Below are 20,042 nucleotides of genomic sequence, written 5' to 3' on the forward strand. Positions count from 1 at the left end.
TAAGCCTACTTACACAGCCGAACATATAGCCAGCCAATCGTCGATTGGTAATCCGGGAATGTTTTCTGCCCGGTCCATTATCGGCTTAGTGCGGCTGCCGCGCGCTACTCTCTCCGTTCCGCAACGACCTGATTCCACGCGAGAAAAAAAGAAAACGCCACCCTGTACACCAGGCGGACCTCCGGATAAATCGATAGTGTTAAAGATAGTTTCCTTACACGCCACTTTGCAATCGCAATTCCTCCAAGACATTCGGAGAAACGCAAAAATCCTCTGTAACAATCAACACGATAACGCGAGTCCAACTCGATTTCAGTAAATTCAGAATAGTTGTAATTTGCGAGCTATATTTTTCGACAATTTTCGAAATAGCTGCCAATGAGACGCATTGTATTGTCGGTTTTACGAAATAATTGTTCGCGCGCGATTTTTTAGAAATTTTATTTTGTCGTCGCGCTCATTCAGTGAGACAATACAAATTTGTTACGAACGCAAATAAAAATTTATTCGAAAAAAATTTGGTCGATTGGACGCTGCTCGTTTTATCAGCGTAAAAAAAAAAAAACGATATATCGCTGACTAAAACTGGAGTAACAAGCGTAAACATCTGTTTTCACAAACTTGAGGAAGTATAAAGTACGGCCTTCGTGTATGTACACCATCACCGAGGATATTATTCGCGGCGCTATTGAGCACGCTTAAAAATGCATGGGCCACTCAACCCGAACCGGAAGCACTTCGGTTATCCTGTTATCCGGTATCCTCAGGGATAAGCCTCGCCCTCCCTTTAATGATGACCAGCAATATTTGCTCCTTTGTTTTCCTACCGAGAGAGGAAAATAGTGTGCGCCGTCTTGTGCCATGCATTAGTGCGCCTTCACATGATTACCAGGTGTTTTATTTTCATAAACGAGGAAATTACACGTGCAAATAATAAAAAAAGTCATGCATAGATAGTCACGATAGATGGTTTGTCCATTTCCTTTTCGGCTTAAGATTAAGAAGCATTATTTTCGGAAGTCTCAAGCTATAAAACTCTACAAAATCATGACTATCAATTTGATTATTATCAATCTATAATCTTCTTATTTTATTATCCTTTACTTCTTCATATAAATAAATTCGTATAAATAAAAAAAGTTTTTAGAATATGCATTTACATGAATTTGCATAGACAGTTCCTTCGCGCGCGATGTTTAGAATTGCTCCAATTTAATTCAATATCTCCCAAGTATTTCAATAACAAAGTAAAGTGTCAATTCCGCGACAAGTGCAATTAGTATCTTACGAATAGAAAGTCGTGCGAAGTCTATCGCGATGCGCCAAGCGCAATCCCGGACAATTCCGTTGTCGCGCGCTGTGGCAGGAGATTATTCTATAATTTTAACAATCAATTATTTAGAATTCAGTTATCTCTCGGTAGCGAGGCTACCGGCGCGTATATTCAATTTTAAAACTGCAAACAGTCGCAACCGGGGCGCCCGTCGCTCGCGACGAGGCACTCAATATGTAAAGCGCGGATGTATAACTTCGCCGCGCGGCCGCCGCGCGGATTAATCAAGCGGAATTCACGCCCGACTTGTAAACGTTGATCAAATATCCGTGAGCGAGTTAACGACCGCGGGATTGTCTGCGAAATTCGACTAATTCAACTCCCCGGCGCGCGCGCGCGTAACATTTTTCGGCGACGACATCGACGTCGAAGTTAAATTACGTTAGTCTTTTCGTTTTCCGGCGTCTCTCAATTAGGGGCACACTTTCCCTTCGTCGGTAACACGCAAACGCACAGTTTGCACGGGGAATTTTTTCCCTTTTTTTTTTGTTTCCATAATTTCACGACAGTTCACTCAGTGTGTGTAGACTCTCGAATCTGAGCCGATAAAAAAGTTTCTCCAAAAAGTTCCCGCAACACGCCAACGGTCACGTAGAAACTCGTGAAAAATTTCCATCCTTTCCTAACGTATATACGTACGCGTATATACGTATATTTGAATATGTATATAATTCATCGTTGCATTACACGCGATACTGCATTCAGCGTACCGAATGCGACCGCTTTCAATATAAAATGAAGAAATAATAAATGAACCCGGCCGTCATGTACCGGGTGGTGGTTCGCTCACCTGATAAAGTATGTCGAGGGTGATCGGGTAGAGCAGGTGCTCCACGATGACTCGGAGCACGGTGTTGGGCCCGCCCTGAGTCTCGCCGGCACCGGATACCTGATTTTGCCCAGCGATCGCGACCTGGTTGTTCGAATTCTGTAACAGAGAAGGAGAATGGAAATGAATTAAACAAACTTCGCAGGGATGAACTGATTGCGATTTACGAGCGACGTTTACGCGTCGCCCAAAGTACTAAAGATACAAAAGTTGCCGAAGTTTCGAATAACGTCATTTCACAAATGGAGCGATTTTCATCGAACTTGGTCCTTTTGTAATTTTTAGGACTCCGCATATATAGATAAATAATTAAAGGCTTGCTTAAACTAATTGTTTAATTATTTGCATAATAACAGGTAATAATAGCAGTACATGTAATAATAGTAATAATATTAATATAATAATAGAAATATGTAAAATAGCCTTCAATTATATTGGGATAGTATAATAGGAATATAATAATCGATACAGTTATTTTAAAATCCAACACGTCAACAGATCAAGGTCTCTAAAAGCGTCGATAAAACGCACACGAAGGTTCTGTCCTAATGTTTCCGATATACGTATCACGCTCATCAATACCAAACAAAATTTCAATAGTTAATGAAATGAATATCACGAGATTTTTGTCGTTTGACAAAAATGCGGAAAATTACTTGCAGCGTTGGCATTGGAACGTTTACATTTTAGGGGAATAAAAAAGTTTTCGTCTAGAAATAACAAAAACCTTGATTTTATTCCCAAATTATAATATAAATGAGAGTTTTCTTTTACATTTTGTACATATTCTGTATGAAATCATATTGTTAAAATAGCTATTGTGTCGGGAAAATGAAATAATTGGAAGTTCCCTGGCTTAAAAGAATACATCATGGATGACCTTACTGACTTCGATGCGATGCATGATCCTCCTCCTTCGCGCGATACACGGATCACGGAAATTCTCTCTCGGGGTGTCTGCTGAGCGTGATGAAGCGGAATAGAAAATGATTTCTTTGAAGCGAGAAGCGAGAAAGAGAGCGAGAGAGCGTCAGAAGAAAAACGGAGAGAAATGCGAGAGAGCAAACGAAAATAGATGCAAGAGTATTAAAATTGGACGCATACTGAGCGTAAAAACGAGGGAGACATTATACTTTGTAAGTGAGAGCCCGTATAATGGACGATGGCGCTGCTGGGTTATTAAAAGGAACCGTGTCTTTCCGAGTCTGGCCGAGTGAAACACCATGCACCGGTAAGTTCGGCCCTAATATTAGATTGGAAATGAAGTGGATTGGAAAAAGAAATCGTAGCAACGGGAATCGCGCTACAAGTTCTGCAAATCAGTTTGCAAGATCTTGTCTTATCAATTTACAGGATAATTAATGCAAGATAAAAATATTATTTGCTGCGTTACACTCCAACTGAACGAGTATAATTGAATGTTAAACAGTTACGTAAAATATATAAATATATATCTCTCTTGTTTTACAGAAGAGAAAATTCAAATCAATATTCATCTTCTTGGTGTAAAACATTTACTTATTACAATATTTAAGGAACGTTATTTTTTTAAAAACTTTAAAGATATATGACTTCCTAGACAATTCCCTCAATTAATTTAAAAACAATGTCATCGCTAGAAATTTGGCGGAGGTTCATTCTTCCTATCTTTCACACATGCGAAATGCGTTTCGCAGACCGTCGTTTTCATCAGCTGCCGCTGCCGGTAAAGCTGTCAAAGTGAACTTTAAGGGGTACGACGCGACGGGCATTAGCATAAAATGCTAAAGAAACGCGCCACATTAGAATTTCGATGTAGATTAAAGCGCGGCACCCGCCCGAGCGAAGCTCCTAAATCTGACTTCGTAAAAATAACTTCTCTCGAGCTGGAGTATCCTAACGAAATTTCCAAGGCGACGACGACGGAAAATCGTCTCGCTTCCTAGTTCGCGCAGAATTGCTGGATAACTAAATTCCTCGGCGTAAGTAGCAGGCTAATTATTTGAGTATCGCGAAAAATTTCCTTATAAATATATGTATGAGTGAAAATTTAATTTTATGTCACTTTATGTAAGACGACAAATTATTTCCATTTTACGTTGATAAGGTACTTAATGGATTATTTTACAGTGGATGTGCAAGAACAGCCAGTAACCGACAAATAAAACAAAAGCGTAAAGAAAAATTGATTATTGTTATAGGGCGCATAACGGCTGTTACCATCTTCTATCGGAAGCCATTTCAGACGAGATTGTAGTAAGGAATATATACACGGCTTCTCGCGTAGCACTTTCCACGAGGCGATATACAACTCTTTAATGGAGACGCTCGACAAAAGCAATTTGGAATAACCGATAAACAAGCGGAAAGACTGATACACAAGAATGCGCTGAATGCGCACTACGGGAATCATCTTCACGGAAGAAATGCAATCGCGGATGTATCGCTACACTTAGAAGGTGCAGCGTTTAATAACCGCAATGTCTTGACTTCAAAAATACGACGCGTTGAGAAAGAGTATAAAAGTAATAAGTAAAACCGAGCTACAAGTATAGTTCTTCAGTGGCGAACGATGATCGCAACAATTCGGAAGAAGTAACTCGAGTGCACGGCGCGGGAGTGAAATTCTATTTCAAGAGGCGCTCGTAAACGCAAAAGCTTTCGATTTTGCGACGGTGTTAAACTACACATGTTCGAACGGATTTAAAATATTAAAGAATAAAAACCAAGGTGTCTTTTTAAAGTCCTTAAATATTTGTTATTGTTACAAAGAAGACAGGAGTTTGATAACAATGTTTCTTTTAATTTTGCAATCACGTTTACATCTCAAAATGTATTTCAAAAAGGAAAAAGAAGAGATCTGAGAAACAAGAAATATATCGCGCACATAAAAGTGCTTCATGATTTTTAGGTATATTTTAAATTTCTCAAAAAGAGGGAAAGCTAGTAGCAGCATAACGTGCGAATCGTTCTTTATGTAAAAAGTTGCACGAACTGTTTTCTCGCAGACGGTACGCCGAGGCTAAATGAATAGTTAAATGGCCGGTATTTCCTTCGCGCTGCGCGCGTTAGATCTTACGCGGAATTTACGAGCGTTCTAAACGCTCGCCTCATTGCGCCCTCGTTTCTTCACACCGGCCCGACCATCGTCTGTAACATCGCGTTTCGGTTTTTGACGGCGACTCTCGACGAGCGTCAATTTTTATACGTAATTCAGTTACACCCCCGGCGCATCGTGTGTGTTCCGTCTAATTGCGATGTAAAGCAGATTGAGGCTTCGTCGCAAGAGCACGGCGGATATTATTATTATACCGTCGACCGTGTGTCCGCTAATAATTTTACGAGCAATTTTATTGAAGTTCGCATCGTGCGCTCTCGCGGTTTAGTCGAGTTTCCGCACAGATTCAAAGCAGCCTCCGGCGATGTTGATAGGGTACAAGTGTCTTTAACTGTAAACGTACTGTAGTAAATGCGTTACGGAAGAGCCGGACGTCGGGATTAAGTGGAATAGAAATGGACCAATTAAAATGGATGAGAGCGACTGGAAATATCAAGAATAATCTGAAGGAGCACGAGATGCAATAAATGTTAAAGGTAATTAAAATATTATAGCTGCCCGATTTTCAATTATGAGCTTACTTGCAATATAAATAATTCGCGGTAAATGCTAACGCGACTATTTTTTCGTTTCACCGGATTATTTTAGCATAAAGGTAAAAGCATTAATAAAGTGGTTCGACAAAATTCATGTTCTAAATCCTGATGGTCTTTCGCGACGGATAATATTCGAGATCGCCGCGCTTTCTTAAGAAAAAAAAATTATCTTGACGTCCCGACATCGAAGGAGAGAAGTGTGAGAAAGACGGAGGAGACGAGAACGAAAGTTCGCCAGCTGCTAATTAATTAGCTTGACAAACGGTAACTGACGGCTGTTTTCCCCTCCCATCGGATCTAAGCCCGTAAGGACGGTGTGTGCGGCCGGTCATTTTATCCGGGAATTAATTCTAAAAGTTGCGCGGCATACAACCCCGGCCTTCTCGCATCGCGCGTTCCATCTCCGTTTCCCATCTTTTCACCTCGATGCCGATATCCCACCCCACCAATTAGCGGCCCATAAATTTCCATGCGTGCGGAACATAAATTCGCGCCGACGCTCCTCGCTCTTATTTCCTTCCCTCTCCTCTCTCGTCCCCCGTTTCTACCTTTTTTTCCCAAAGAAATTCCCGGGACCGCTTCCGCTCTCCCGATGCAATCCTTTTTATCGAAACCATGCGTCTTCCGCGAGAGACACGCGATATTGAGAGATTCCTGGAATCCCATCAAGCCGCCGCGAAAGAAATTTTCCGCCGGCTCGAGCGTGCTCGCACAAAATCTAATTTCATTTGCCGCTTATCGGAACGAAAATCAAATATTGCGTCAAAGATAGAAAGGCGTTCGGTTCTCTGGCTACCGGAGAGTATTCCAGCCGAATATATTTATCGCTAGTAATGCGAAACACAGTGCCGGTGAATTTCGCGCATGGCTAATTATGTCGCGGGATAATATTCCACCTCTTTTCCGTAATAAACTCTTCGGATTTGTGATAAATCTCTTGACCTCGCGCGCAAAGATTTTCCATTCCTCGCGTCACGGCTGTTAGCAGGGCTCTCGAGAACGTAGCATAAATTAATAACGAAGTTACAGTTGTTATCATCTTATTTTAGTTGCGAATCATCCGCGCGACTGAGCCGCATAAATTTATATCGAAATAAACAGCCACGTGGCATAAGGAAACGTATGCTACTAAATATTTACTAATGTATATGACAGATGTATCAACTGGTTCCTAATTAAAATTATAATATTATGTTCATATGTTAAAATTACGGTGTACTAACTACACTGGATGCTGAAGCTTCCGTTATTTTTTTACGGAAAACTATTCGCACATTTCGCGGAATTCACGTTGCAAAATGAAATAAAGAATTTGCATCTACAAATTATGCATTACTTAATTACACGCAACGTCTCCAAATATAAATTGCGCGACTAAATTAATAAATAGAATAATATATTTTTTAACATTTCGTATTTTTCGCCTTTAACCACACTGTTTATTTTTTTCTGCATTTTTTCGCAGTAAGACCACGTCTTTTGTTCAACGAGAAACGTCACTACGCATTGAAAGACGGGACGTTTCCGTTCCAGTAAATTACGACGGAAAGACGGAAGGGATCTGCTCCCTTCCCGCCGCTTAGACCGACTTAATTATACTGAATGTCGATAATAAAGTCACCATCTGCGAGCGGCCTGGAGAGGCTCAATTAAAGCCGTCCTCTAAGCCGCCAAAGAAAGATCCTTAGAAGTGATGGAAGGAGTCTTCCACCCGAAAACTATACAATTCCCGTTCGAAACTCCCGCCGTGAAATAATAATCCTAATTATTGTTATCGCGAATCGCACAATAGAAGCCTGGAGAAATAGCCGGCAGCTGCCGCTATACCTCAAGGTGCTCGGCAAGACCAGGGGGTGTCTTAATCGTTGCGCTATTTTCTATGATTCTCAAACGATGAAAATTGTAGTGTCGAGTAAAAAAATGTCCCGTCTTTTATTTCACGTCTTTACGTTTATCGAACGCTTAAAGTAGCGAGTTTAGCTACGAAATAATCGCATTCGTAAATCTGATGTAATCGTCGTTGATACGACAAACTACCTGTCTTACGCCCGAGTGCTCTTGTCTATATCGCGCGTACGTTCGTGACTTCCGCGGCCCCACTAAAAACAGACCGGCGGGGTGATAAAGCGACGAGTATCTCTCCAGAATGTTGTGATCCGCAACGCGTGCGCGCGGCCTGTGCATTCCGGGGCTACGAGATTGCCGTGGCGCGGCGGAACGCCTCTCGGTCCGGATCGTTACCGCGACTATGCACTTGCCCGAAGCCGCTTTCAAGGGGTGAAATAACTACTCCTAGGGGTAGTTTCTATCCCCCTTTGATAGCTCGGCCTCGGAACTAACGGTGAGTGCCGGGACTGGGAACATTATCATAACCTTCCATTACTTGTTGCCGCCGCCGCGATCCACCTATCCCTATCCTCACCCTCTCTTTCTTCATCTTGCACATTCTCCGCCTCTTTTACTCTCTTCACTCTTCCTCCCGTTCGATATCTATCTCCCTAGCCAATCGCGGCCGGCTATCTCGCGACGCGTGTCGGCACCTCTCAATTCGATTGGTATATCCAATAAAATCCTGGCAATCCGGTTTTCCGCTCTTTTGTATTCTAACACCTTCACCTAAGCTGGCAGAATCAAATCAGAGAAATCAAACTAAACCTATTGGATTGTTTACCCATTGTATACTAATTTTTACCACTAATAACAATTTTATATTATTCCGTGCCATTTTGGAAAAAAAACATGGCGCTGCTACCTTAATATTAAGTTGCAGGACTAAGTTAGACCACAATAAAAAAAGAAAACCAGAGGCAGAAATGCAAAAGACTATCACTAAAAAAAAAAAAATTAATACATTCATCCCTTCTGTTTGAAACGATTGAATTGAACTCAACCCTATTAAGAGTTCAAGGGTAAAGTATACTTTCCTATCAGCAAAATCAATACTTGTGCACTCGACGCGGCATAATTTGTATCATTAAAATATAAAGTTTCAGATTTTGTACCCTTCGCCATTCCTTTTGTACCTTCCGCCAGAAACTACTCCCGACCGTTTCTGCCTTCGGCTTCCTTTTTTAATTTTTTTTTAATTTGTGATTCTGCTATCTTAATTTTGAAGTGTCATAGTTCTTTTCAAAATAGCGAAATGGAGTACAAAATCATTATTATAAGTAGTGCAAATTAGTACAAAATTTATATTACATAATTCGATAGGTCCAGTTCGATTTTGTTGATTTTTGGTCCTGCTAGCTTATGTTAGTAGAAGTGTATTCTGGCGCCGGAAGCTATGAAACGATCGTGGTCGAGATCGTGTCGTAAAATTTTGACTGGAAGCACAGCGGCGCGAAAACGAACGTTAAAGTTTTACAAGCGATCTCTCGCGAAGGTCTGATCCGCGGATATTCTTCGAAAATCTTTCCTGCTCTCGGAGTCTATACCTAGAAATTTGCAATTCGTTCTCCACGCGATACAATAAACCGATTCGTTCGCGCTAACACGTCACGATCTATGTAAATCTTGCTTGCCAGGGTGAACCTTGGTTCGCGCTAGAGATGGAGCTTTTCCAACTTCGATACGATCAAAGGAATTCGCCTTTTTCAAAGACCATATTTTCGAGTTTTCGTTCCGATCTTGAGGTAAGTTTTTCGGCCCTCTTTTTCAAAACCCGTGATATCATTTCATACTCGACGTCCGAGGGACGTCACTCCAACGAGAGGCATCGAATGAAAACGACTCCGATAATAAATAACAATGCCACGCGGCGTTAATTCTCACGATAAAATACGAACTGGTAGCTGCCGTTACAAAAAAAGACGGCACTTCTAAAACTCGGAACGGAAAAGATGACGACGATTAATGATTGCACGACGGCCGTCGTCTTTTTTATATCGTCCCCCCCTCTTAGAGACTTGCATTGTCGAAACCAGTTATTTGATCAGCAATACACTGTTCGTTTAATTGCATTGAATTTGAGTAATGATACTCCCCCGTCGCCGTCGGAGTTATTGAAAACGTGACAGTAGCCCCTGAGAATGATTAATACCGCGACCATTGTTATCCTTTTTTTTTTCGTGTCCCCATTGCTTTTAATTGCGTTCGATCCGCAACTCCGAATAAATTACATTCGCCTGGGAATTATTTGTTTCGGTGGAATGAGAATTGCGATGAGAATTTCGAGAGTAAGTCCCGCCTCTGTTCCGTTCAACTCGCTCTCTCTGTCGAATTGCCCGAGAAAATAATAGTGTCTGAGAAAATAAGAGGATTCCGCAGACCGCGATATCAAACCGGCGCGGCAGCTTTAAAATCCGTCTGGACTCGGACGTGGAGGTGCGGCATCCTATTACCTATTTAGACTGGAATTATTTCATTACGAGATATATTATTTCGAGAAACTTATCGGTCGAAAGCACCGAAAAATTTGACGTTTAATTATTATCTCATTTTAATAAATCTTTAACTATAGCGAGAGATTTTTCCACGCCCGACACTCTTGTGCAATTTCACTTCTCGTGAAATAGACAGTAAGGATTTTGACAAACATCTTCTCTCTCTCTCTCTCGCTCTTTCTCTAATCTCAAATTAACATCACCGACAATTATTCTACGATACATTGTTTAACTTCATTTCAAGAGAATACGAAACGACCCCTCTCGCGGCGCAACATACGCTCGAAGGCGGAACGAAGGAATTAAGAATTAATGAACACTTGGAAGCGAGAAGCAGCGGTAGATTGCCGAGAAACGTCCCGCGATTTCTTGGCGAAACGAGGGAGGATAACACGTCGGAATACGGCTATCCGCAGAATGTTCCGCGGATGAGAGAGAGACGCCGTTAAAAAAAAAAGAAAAAAGACGAGGAGGAGCGCGATAAGAAAACTGCGCGGAAAGTGCCGCACGCTCGTTACACGAGCAGCGCAAAATTTTTCCTGAATAATTCATCGGCCGGCGCGGCGATGGAATTTCCGCCGTATATATATACGTACACGGAGATGCAACCGTGACGGCGCAGCGCGGAGCCAACGTGTATATCACCGCTAATGGACAGCGAAGGGCGCGAAATAAAAAGTAATCGGACGAACTTCATCAGCGACGAGACCCGCGCTTAAACCCGAAACGGTGAAGAAAAGAAAGAAGGAACGATCTCAGTTCTACTTTGCGGGACGACTCGAGGAATTATTTGCGTTCTCTATGAAATAAATTTATATCTCTTCGCTTCGCTCATGGGATTAATGATTCTCGAGATATGTAAATTGAAAAAAAAATACATAAAATTAAGGTTTAGGTTAGGTTAAGTTAGAGTATCTATAATATAAGAATGTGGACAATGTTGGTCGATTTTTCATTGGTTCTTCGATTCGCCATATGTAATAGGGAAATGGAATTTTTTATTATGTATAAAAACAATAAAATTCGCGTAATTTTAAGTTTAAGTTAATAAACAATGTTATAAAGAGAAATGCTATTGAGGCTGATTTTATTATATTTTGCTATTTCTTTATGTGACAAACAGAGTGTGATGCAAGTTAAGTTAGGTTACGTTGTCAGGCATACTTTGTAAGTTTCATTTAATGTTATATTATATTATATTTAATACTATATTATATTGTAATGTTGCTGTTATTGAATATATTATAAATAATAAAATATATACTTTTTAATTTACTTATTACTTTCATAATTTCTTATTAATATACAAATTCCTTATTAATGGCGGACGCGGTGTCCGTACTCTTATTATAGGTATACTCTAGGTTAGGTTATGTAATCTAAAAGCTCAGTAAAGAGAATCGTATATCGTAAGTGCGTTTGATGCTTTGATTTTTATTATATTCCCGACGCGCTTTGCACGTCCATTTCGGTTCAATCCAATTCACCCCGATCTCGTGCGTCACGCGTCAAACGACACGAGGAAGCGCCTCGAGCGGGAAAAACTCCCATATGTGATTCCGTCAAATTAAATTATATCCATTAAATTCGTGTTCACGGGCTCGATCTCGGGCCCCGATACCGGTCTTTGTGCCGTATTTCCCGTCCGCGTCGACGACGTTAGTTTGGAGTTTGGACCAGGGGGAGAGAATTTGTTGGCTCGCGGGTCGATGGTACGGCCATCGATTTCAATCATGCGCAACCCTGACACCGTTTACTCACCCCCCCTTTCAGGTACGCACGCGACGCCGCGTATTCCATTATACGCGTCGAGTTTTTCGACCCCCCACCCCCCCGATAGTCTCGCTTTTTTCACGATTTTAATTTTTGTTTTCCTCTTTCCCTTCTCTCCCTTTCCCGTCTTCTCCGCCTTTCTGCCCCCCTTTTTTTCAGCGCTTGTACATACCTCGCGCTCGCGAGCGGGATAAAGAACGCGCGTTCATTGGACGACATTACGAGCGGGATTCGCCGCTGTCAAAATGATGGAGTGGCCCACCCAGCCAGACGGACTCTTCTGCAGTCAGAATAATCAGTCTTCCCGGCTTGTAGCGTCACCCCTTTTCCACCCCGTCGCATCCTCCCGCGCTCCCAAAGCCATTCGTGCTCTGGCGGAAATCCGTCCAGAATCGTCGCAGCTACCTTTGACGTATTGTGTGCTCGTAATGTCGAACGAAATCAAACACGAGCCTCGAACTAGCGTTTGGCGAGTTCGTGAAGAGAAGAAAAAGAATTCGCGATTTTCAAGAGAATCATTCGCACGCTTCCCCTTTAATTCCTTTCTTGGTGATGTGTCACGAGTAATTTTCTATTTTCGTTCCTTTCGCAAACTTTCATTATCGTTACGTTACACATCGTGGCGATATGATATAATATAGATGGCCTTCGAAAATAGTACTTGAATTGCATATGGATATACGATACTTGAATTTACATGGAGTCTCGAATAACATATTGTAACAATAAAAAATTGTGACAGCCCTACTTTTTAAAAGGTTTTTTTTTTAATTCCTTGTAACCAAATCCCCAATTCCATACGGATCTATAGAGTCTTGAATTGCACGGTTTTCTATAACACAAAATCAATTAGTCGCGTTATTCGAGGGTCACCTGTATATTTATTATGCATCTCTAGAAATTGCTTCTGGCTCGGGGGTACTACGATGTTTCACCCCCGACGTTTTTCAAATCACCCCACACAACAGCAAGACAATTCCCATCTAAAAAATTCACAAAGTCGAATTTCGTCGAAAAGTCGAGGAGACACGTCCCTCGCGCTCCCACAAGACATTCCTACTTCTTGATCCCCGGGTGTCCACGTTCCAGCGAGGGGGAAAAAAAATTGAACGATCTATCTTCATGCATCCTTCTCGGCCGACCCTCGCGCCTCGGTATTGGTAAAGCGCCAATAGGCTCGCGTATATGCGGCTTCGCGATACGCATACAAAGCCGTCGATATACCGAGATCCGATACTGAAGAGAGGGTGTACAAAGCCATCGGGAAAGGAGAACGGGGTCGTACTCTTTTCCAGCTAGGCAAGGGGGAGGGAAGGCGAGCAACCTTTCAGATTTGTTGCGAGGAAATATTCGATTTTTCGCGCCATCAGTAAAAGCAGCTCTTTTTCTCTTTCGCGGCGACGCGACGGGGAAGGAGGTAAAATATGATGGAGGTCGCGGGGAAGCGCGTCGAATGCGTGGAAATGATGGATTAGGTTGGCGTCGTTTACTCGTCTTTAACTCGCGGTGAAAAAGAGAAGGGAAGGGGGTTTCTCTTATGCACGAGGGATACGCGATATGCAAATATCTTTAATAATGGTTAAATACAGTGTTCCCTTCTATCTGTTAAACTGTTCGGTCTCAATAACAGGTCGTACAATGTCGTATTTCATCGGATGATCTGAATGGTGTGGTTAACTATTGTGTCCATGCTAATGTCGGTGTCCATTATCTCCACGCAACGATTGCAATAACGGCCGTTGTCGGCAATTATGATTATGTCGTTCCCTATCCGCATTATAATTACCGGGGTAATTAATATCTATCTTCAAATCGAATGCGAGACATTCGCATACGCCGCCGCGGATAGTATTATTAGCTATAAAACGTCAGAGCTACGACAAGTCGCGTATATGCCGCACTTTTTGTCGCGGCACGCCGCATATACGTTGAAATAAACGAGTTCGCTCGCATGCCGCTAGCCGCGATAAAGTGCAGTCGTAAAACGTCCCGCGAACTCCGTTCGTGGGATCGTGAATTAATAAATAGATGCGGAAGTTAATCAACCGTCCTACGAAGTTTACTTTTGTCAGAAATGTTGAACGTTAAATTACACGGCCGTTTAGGTTAAATTACAGTCTGCTCTATTGAATTGCGGCATGTCGAAAAGTTTTTCCGCGTGCCAGTGAAAAGTTCATCTATTTCGACCGCGATACTATACCAAGAAAAAATTACATGCAATTTCTCTCGTTTCTGAGATAACAATGCGTTATGCTTATAGAGCAGCCAGTACCTATAAAAGTTCAAAGACAAAAGACAGAATAATATCAAAATTCAATTTATGAACAACGGTTTATAAAAATAATAAGATTGCCAGTTATTCTGACGAATAATTGAACAATGAATTTTATTTCACATATTGCGATATTACGAAATTCAATATCATTTCTGAGCAGCTGTTGTACACATCGAGACAAAGTACAGGGCGATGTTACAAGATAATATCCGCGGACGTTCCGCGTTCATCCCGCGAGATAGATATATATTCTCGGTCGGGCCAAAATTTCGCTCGAGTGGGCGGGAGCGAAAACGACATTTCCCTCTCGGCGATAAAGCTCGTTCATAGGGGTCGGATAAGCGGGGGCGCCCTTGGCTCAAGGGTGCGTGGAGAGGACCTCGCTCTCTGTAGCGCGACGGTCTTCATAGCTTGCATATTTCAGAGCTCGATACAGTGAATGTAGGTCTAACAATGGCACATTGTTATTCGGACCTGTCGCGGCTGCCAGCCAAAGTGGAGCAGGGTGGCTGACGGAGGGGCGTTCGAGCCCCGCCGGCCACGGAAATACAGAGGGTTCGCGGCGGCGGCGCGGGCGGCGGAGATCGGGAGGAGAGGACACGGCTACGCGCGCGGCAAAATGGTGTAATATTTTTAATGGAGGGTGTCTCGGGTGATCTACGGCGCGTTGCATTGTTTCTGTGAGACACCCCGTGCATTGTATCTTCCCCATTTCTCAACCCTCTTTTCTCACCTGCTTTCTTCCCGTCCCGCCTTACTCATCCCGTCCCTCACGTCCTTCACGGTCGACGCGAGAGCGACCCCGAAAAATCCCCGAAAAATCACGTGCCACCGATGTCTGCGACGATTCAGTTTGAAATACACAAAATGCACATCACGCAGACACTTTGACGTTCAATACTTGCATTATTAGTTCAATTGTCGCTAAACAACGGTAAATATCACGCAACTACTCGCGACTCTTTTGACAAATAGGGAATATTCTCGCGAATTGCGGTCTATCGCGAAACTCGTAACCGCAATAAGTCGCGCGGGAAGAAAAATGATTCCTATAAAAGCAAGATGGTGCCAAGAATATAAAAGGAAAATCAACAGCGGATACAACAATCGCGGAGGCGGTTTTGTATCGCAACATATTAATTGTTAAATGTAACGGGGAGGCAAAAGCGGAATTATTGAAGCACCCGCCCGTCCTTGCCCCCGTCATTGTATTCAGGACGGGAACAATGCCCCAAATTACGCCACTCCGCCGCGCGTATATACTCGGTCTGAAGGGAAAAAGTGTGAGATCCATTGCCAGTTTCCCTCCGGACGTAACAAGATTATATATATACGCGCGATCACTTTTCCGGCTTTAACGCCCAGCTTTTATGTTGCTCGCAATTACCCCGGTGGAAGGCATTAGCCCATAAACAATGGCCGCGCGGCAAACAGATTAATAATCCTCGTCGAGATTAAGCCCAGTACGTATTATTTAACTCTTTAATTGGACGTTAGGTGCTTTTTCAATCTAATCGCGAAGTATTGTTAACAAATTTCGAGTCTTTAATTTTAACCGGCCGGAATTGCCGGCCCCGATCGCGTGCCCCCGATCTCTCTTTTATTCCTAACAGCCCCATTTCGTGCCCCGTAATGATTTTTATATACTGCGTACGTACGTCGTTCCATGTTCCATGCATTCGTTCGCCGCGCATTTTTATTGCCTCGTCGTTGAATCGAATATTCAATTTTACTTTTTCTACCCCTGGAGCTCTAGCCTTCTGTTTTTCTAGTTTGCCGCTGTATTACTTTGCATCCTGGTTCTATTGCTTTTCCCGCTGAGAAATCCGTCTATCTCTCTCTCGCACTCTTTCTCTCGTTCTCCCTCTCTCATGAATCCGATAGCATCTACAACGGGCGCGGAAGTGTACCAACGATAACCTAGTGCCCATAATAAAAAGCAACGACAAGGTTTTAGTCAAACGCGTCGCTTAGCGAACACGTTTACTTCGTGGTAACGCTGATTTATTCATGATCGCCGCGTTTATCGCGCACCGCGCCGGTTAGCGTCGGCGAAAAATGTTAATGTTGACACGGGTTAATTGCAGAAAATTCATGTACGCGGGCTGTCTCTTTTTTTCTGCGTTCTTGTTTACACCACCTCGGCCTAGACTGCCCTAGACAAAAATAGTCCCTGGCATCCGTAACTAACCACTGTAAAAAGAACTCTTTTTGCTTGGACAAGCAATTCCTATAATAAGTGAAACAGGACATTGCAGTTATGATATACAATCAATTAAAGAGAAATTACTGAGTGGAAGTGAAGAGGTCCAGGTTCGAATCCTGGCTGTGATATTTTTTGCAATAAATTTTTTAATATGATTTTTTAATATGATTTAATAAGAATGCTTATTGCCTCAAAATTTAATCGATTATCGATTTAACACTTTAATGCACTCATATAATGTCTTTAAAAAATTTTTTTAAATATTTTTTTTACTCCGATTTCTTTAAAATTTCATATCTGGGTATTTTGAATCACTGATTCTCGCTCGAATCTGTAACAAAAATTTCAAAATTTACAACGGTTGATTCAACTCCATATTTATAATCACTAAAAACCTCTGAATACTCGTTTCAAGTAAGTAAGCTCATTTTTTATTTTTAGTTGTATATCAGATCCGCCATTTTAAACTTTGAAAATCTGACTCCATAATCAGCGACTCCAAAACTCCCTGTATATCTAGTTTCAAAGAATTCGTATGTAAAGAAAAATGTATGCTTCAAAGGGTTAAGTATGTAGATTTACTGTTCAAGCTAGGAGCTGTGTTTTAAAGACCGACAAAAAATCGGCGCGCGCAGTTTACTGAGTTTGGAAAAAGTATTAAAAATTGACACAATATTATTATTAGACTACCAAGATCCAGTTCTGGTCATAAATAGCGTTCTTCTCTCTAATCGATAACATTCCTATGTTTCGAAAATAAACTCAGAAGCAATATCACAAAGATCTCTTCGAATTTTGGGTTAGAGGGGATCATGGGTTAAAGTCCATATTTAATATAAAACACGTGGCTTTCGATTCGCGACACGTAAGCGCATATAGGATAAAATTCAACAAAGGGTTTGATCTCCCGTGATACCACTTCTTTCTTTTTTCTCCTCGCCGATGGAAAGTTTTCCGAGAGAACAAGGAAAAAAGTCGCCGACGGTGTAAAGCAGAATTATGTCGCGCCGTTATAGCGGGACACGAAGCTGCCTTTTACCAGGGCTTCCTGCCGGGCGTGAGTTTAGTTTTAGTAAGGGCGCGAGCGAGCGAGCGCGACTACTACTAAAGGCTACCGAAAGTTTCGTTGTCGGGAAAAACCATTAGCCGGCGCACGCCTTTTCTTTCGTGCACAGGCACAGGCGGCATACTTTCATTGCCGGCTTTGTTACGACCGTCGCGTCGCGCCGAGCGGAATCTGTTTTTAAAAGTATCAGGGGCCGAGAGTCTGCCCCAGCCGCAGTCGCCCCGCCAAGGCGATAAAAATTTTCCGCGCGCGTGGCCTATCGCGGCGAGCTTTTTCACGCGGGTTCCCGCGTCGGCCTCGGTGCGGTTGACGAAACGCGAAAACTCGGGGACATTTTCGTGCTTGGTCGTTCGTCGGGCCCGTCATCACACGCGCGTCAAACAAAGGTGTGCACGCAACTCGCCGCGTACGAAAAATCAACTTTTTCTGAATATTATAAAAATTCCCGGGATAAAAATAACGTGAATTAATTTTCGAGCCGGTTTTCCCTTCGTGAAATATTTTGTTGCTTTTCAAAAAATATAATAAGGCAAACCTTCGAGACAAAAACCGGTTCTCCTTCAATTTGTTAAAAAAAATTAAATGCTCGAATATTTTACAACGGAACAAAAAAAGATGAATATTTAGTTTCAAGCACTATTGAGAGATATTTTTTTTAGCCCGCGAATATGCAAAAACAAATAGCTTGCGTTGCAAAGCTCCGTGGTTTACGATTATTATTCTATACTATATTTGCCAGCATATTTGACAATGATACATAAAAGTGTGGAATGAATATCAATTAGCGCCGAAAGGTACAGTATAAAATATCGGTATAGTTTGTGTGTTACAATTAAAAAACTCCGGGATGCTTTTTACTTTTTTCCTTCTAAAGTTGACATTATATGTTGTAAATTTTTTAATAATAATATCGAGTTAACAAAGTATTGTAAATAAATGCAATAAACGACGTGTAAAAATAAAGTGACGCAGTCAAGTGAGTAAATTCATTAGTCCGATGAAAAAAGTATCAAATTTTCTCGTTTTCTCCAAGTTCATTTGTTTCCCGCTTTTCCGTAACACACCTCTATTTATAAATAGACATATCACTGCGAAACTTCGCTCGCGGTGCATGCCAAGCTATTTACGCGCGCGTTCAAATTAAATCCCGTCGACGTCTCGAACACAAAAGCGAAATCATTTGAACGAGGACAGGAATGGTGATAAAAGCGGCCGCGTAAAAGCAGTCGGAAATATCTAAATTAATCCAAATTGCCAACTAACATGGAACTGGGGGAAGGCGTTGTACGACGGGCGAGAAGCCACGTAAAAATACCTCTTAATTCCGGTCGCGGGTTTCTAGACTGCGACGAAAAGCTTTCCGGCGAACTTGGAAACTCAAGAAAAGTGCATTTCGAGAGGTTAAAAGTGGAGCTGTAAAGCTGACGATATCTCCAAAACTCTTCGTGTGACCGCGTAAAAACAAATCGATTGAAAAATAAGCGCAAAATAAAGTTATCTAAATCGAATTCGCAATGAGGTTATACACGGCAATTCGCATCGGTGATCTGACATTTAAGTTTGAAAAATTAGATAAAAACTGATGTATTCAAGGCGATGTAGGTAATGCAGAGAGAATTTGGTCTTCGCGGCAGCTATTATTAAAACATATTTTCAATTTCGACGTAATTTCAATATATCCATTATTCAAACGTGTATCAATATTATTTCAATTTCCATGTAATTTTGCGCATTCAAAGCGCGTAATTGAAAGCGTCTAATTGCTCGCACGGTTTACTTCAATGGTATTTAATTTGGTTTTAATTAGATCTCTCTTGATAATAATCTATTTTTGGGCGCGCACAACGCGCCGTCACATTATAACTCTCCCATGTTTTTATCGCTTTGTCGTCCGAAATATACCTTATTCTTGTCTCGCTCATTCCCGCTCTAAACAGCGCGGTTATTCGTTGCGGGGCGGCGAGCTCGGCTCTAAATTAATTACTAAACAATGCCGAGGCGCCGCGGCGCACGGCGTCTTTATTAAACGGAGTTCGCCAACCGGGCATTTACTTAACCGACACATCACCCCCAGGGGCTGTCGCGTTTTACTCATAAATATATTCCCTTTCTCTCTCGCGCTCTTTCTCTTACGCTAAATTTGATTTCTCCTAGCTGTTTCGTGCCTTCGCCGACCTGTTCCGTCCAGTCCGCATTCAATTATGTATATCTCGTGCAATCGATACCGGAAGACTTCTAAAGTCTAAGACTGTTAATTTTCCTCGCGGATGCTTCTACGTGAAAAGTAGTAGCAAAGTCTATTAGTTTATACACACCAGAAATTAAATCGAGAAGAAACAAAACATGTCAATGTCGAAAGTAGAAATACTGGATTATATAATAGATATGTAAGTTTTTAAAGATCGAATCGCATAATACGTGAGAATGAAGAACTGATATGACTCGTATATACAAGTCATTCGATCTGAAATTGCGCGATGATTTTTTAATCGAGAATAAAAGGCATGGGACTATAATAACGCGTGTTTCGTGGCAGCCGTCGTCG

At 41.9% G+C, this 20,042-nt stretch overlaps 2 protein-coding genes across 16 annotated transcripts in view; one reads left to right on the forward strand and one right to left on the reverse strand.

Moving 5' to 3' along the window:
• LOC139812023 (uncharacterized) overlaps window positions 1–20,042 on the forward strand; it is a 227,997-nt gene that overhangs the window by 182,001 nt on the left and 25,954 nt on the right. The gene's annotated exons all lie outside the window — the stretch shown is intronic.
• Window positions 1–20,042, reverse strand: part of Heph (polypyrimidine tract-binding protein 1 heph) — a 393,209-nt gene that overhangs the window by 47,022 nt on the left and 326,145 nt on the right. For all 10 annotated transcript variants that reach the window (XM_071776629.1, XM_071776622.1, XM_071776624.1 and 7 more), the window contains one exon: window positions 2,124–2,261. In XM_071776629.1, coding sequence (XP_071632730.1) covers window positions 2,124–2,261 — 138 coding nt within the window. The remainder of the gene's footprint in view (window positions 1–2,123; window positions 2,262–20,042) is intronic.

This window comes from Temnothorax longispinosus, chromosome 4 (genome assembly GCF_030848805.1).
Source record: "Temnothorax longispinosus isolate EJ_2023e chromosome 4, Tlon_JGU_v1, whole genome shotgun sequence".
In the NCBI taxonomy this organism is placed as follows: domain Eukaryota; kingdom Metazoa; phylum Arthropoda; class Insecta; order Hymenoptera; family Formicidae; genus Temnothorax; species Temnothorax longispinosus.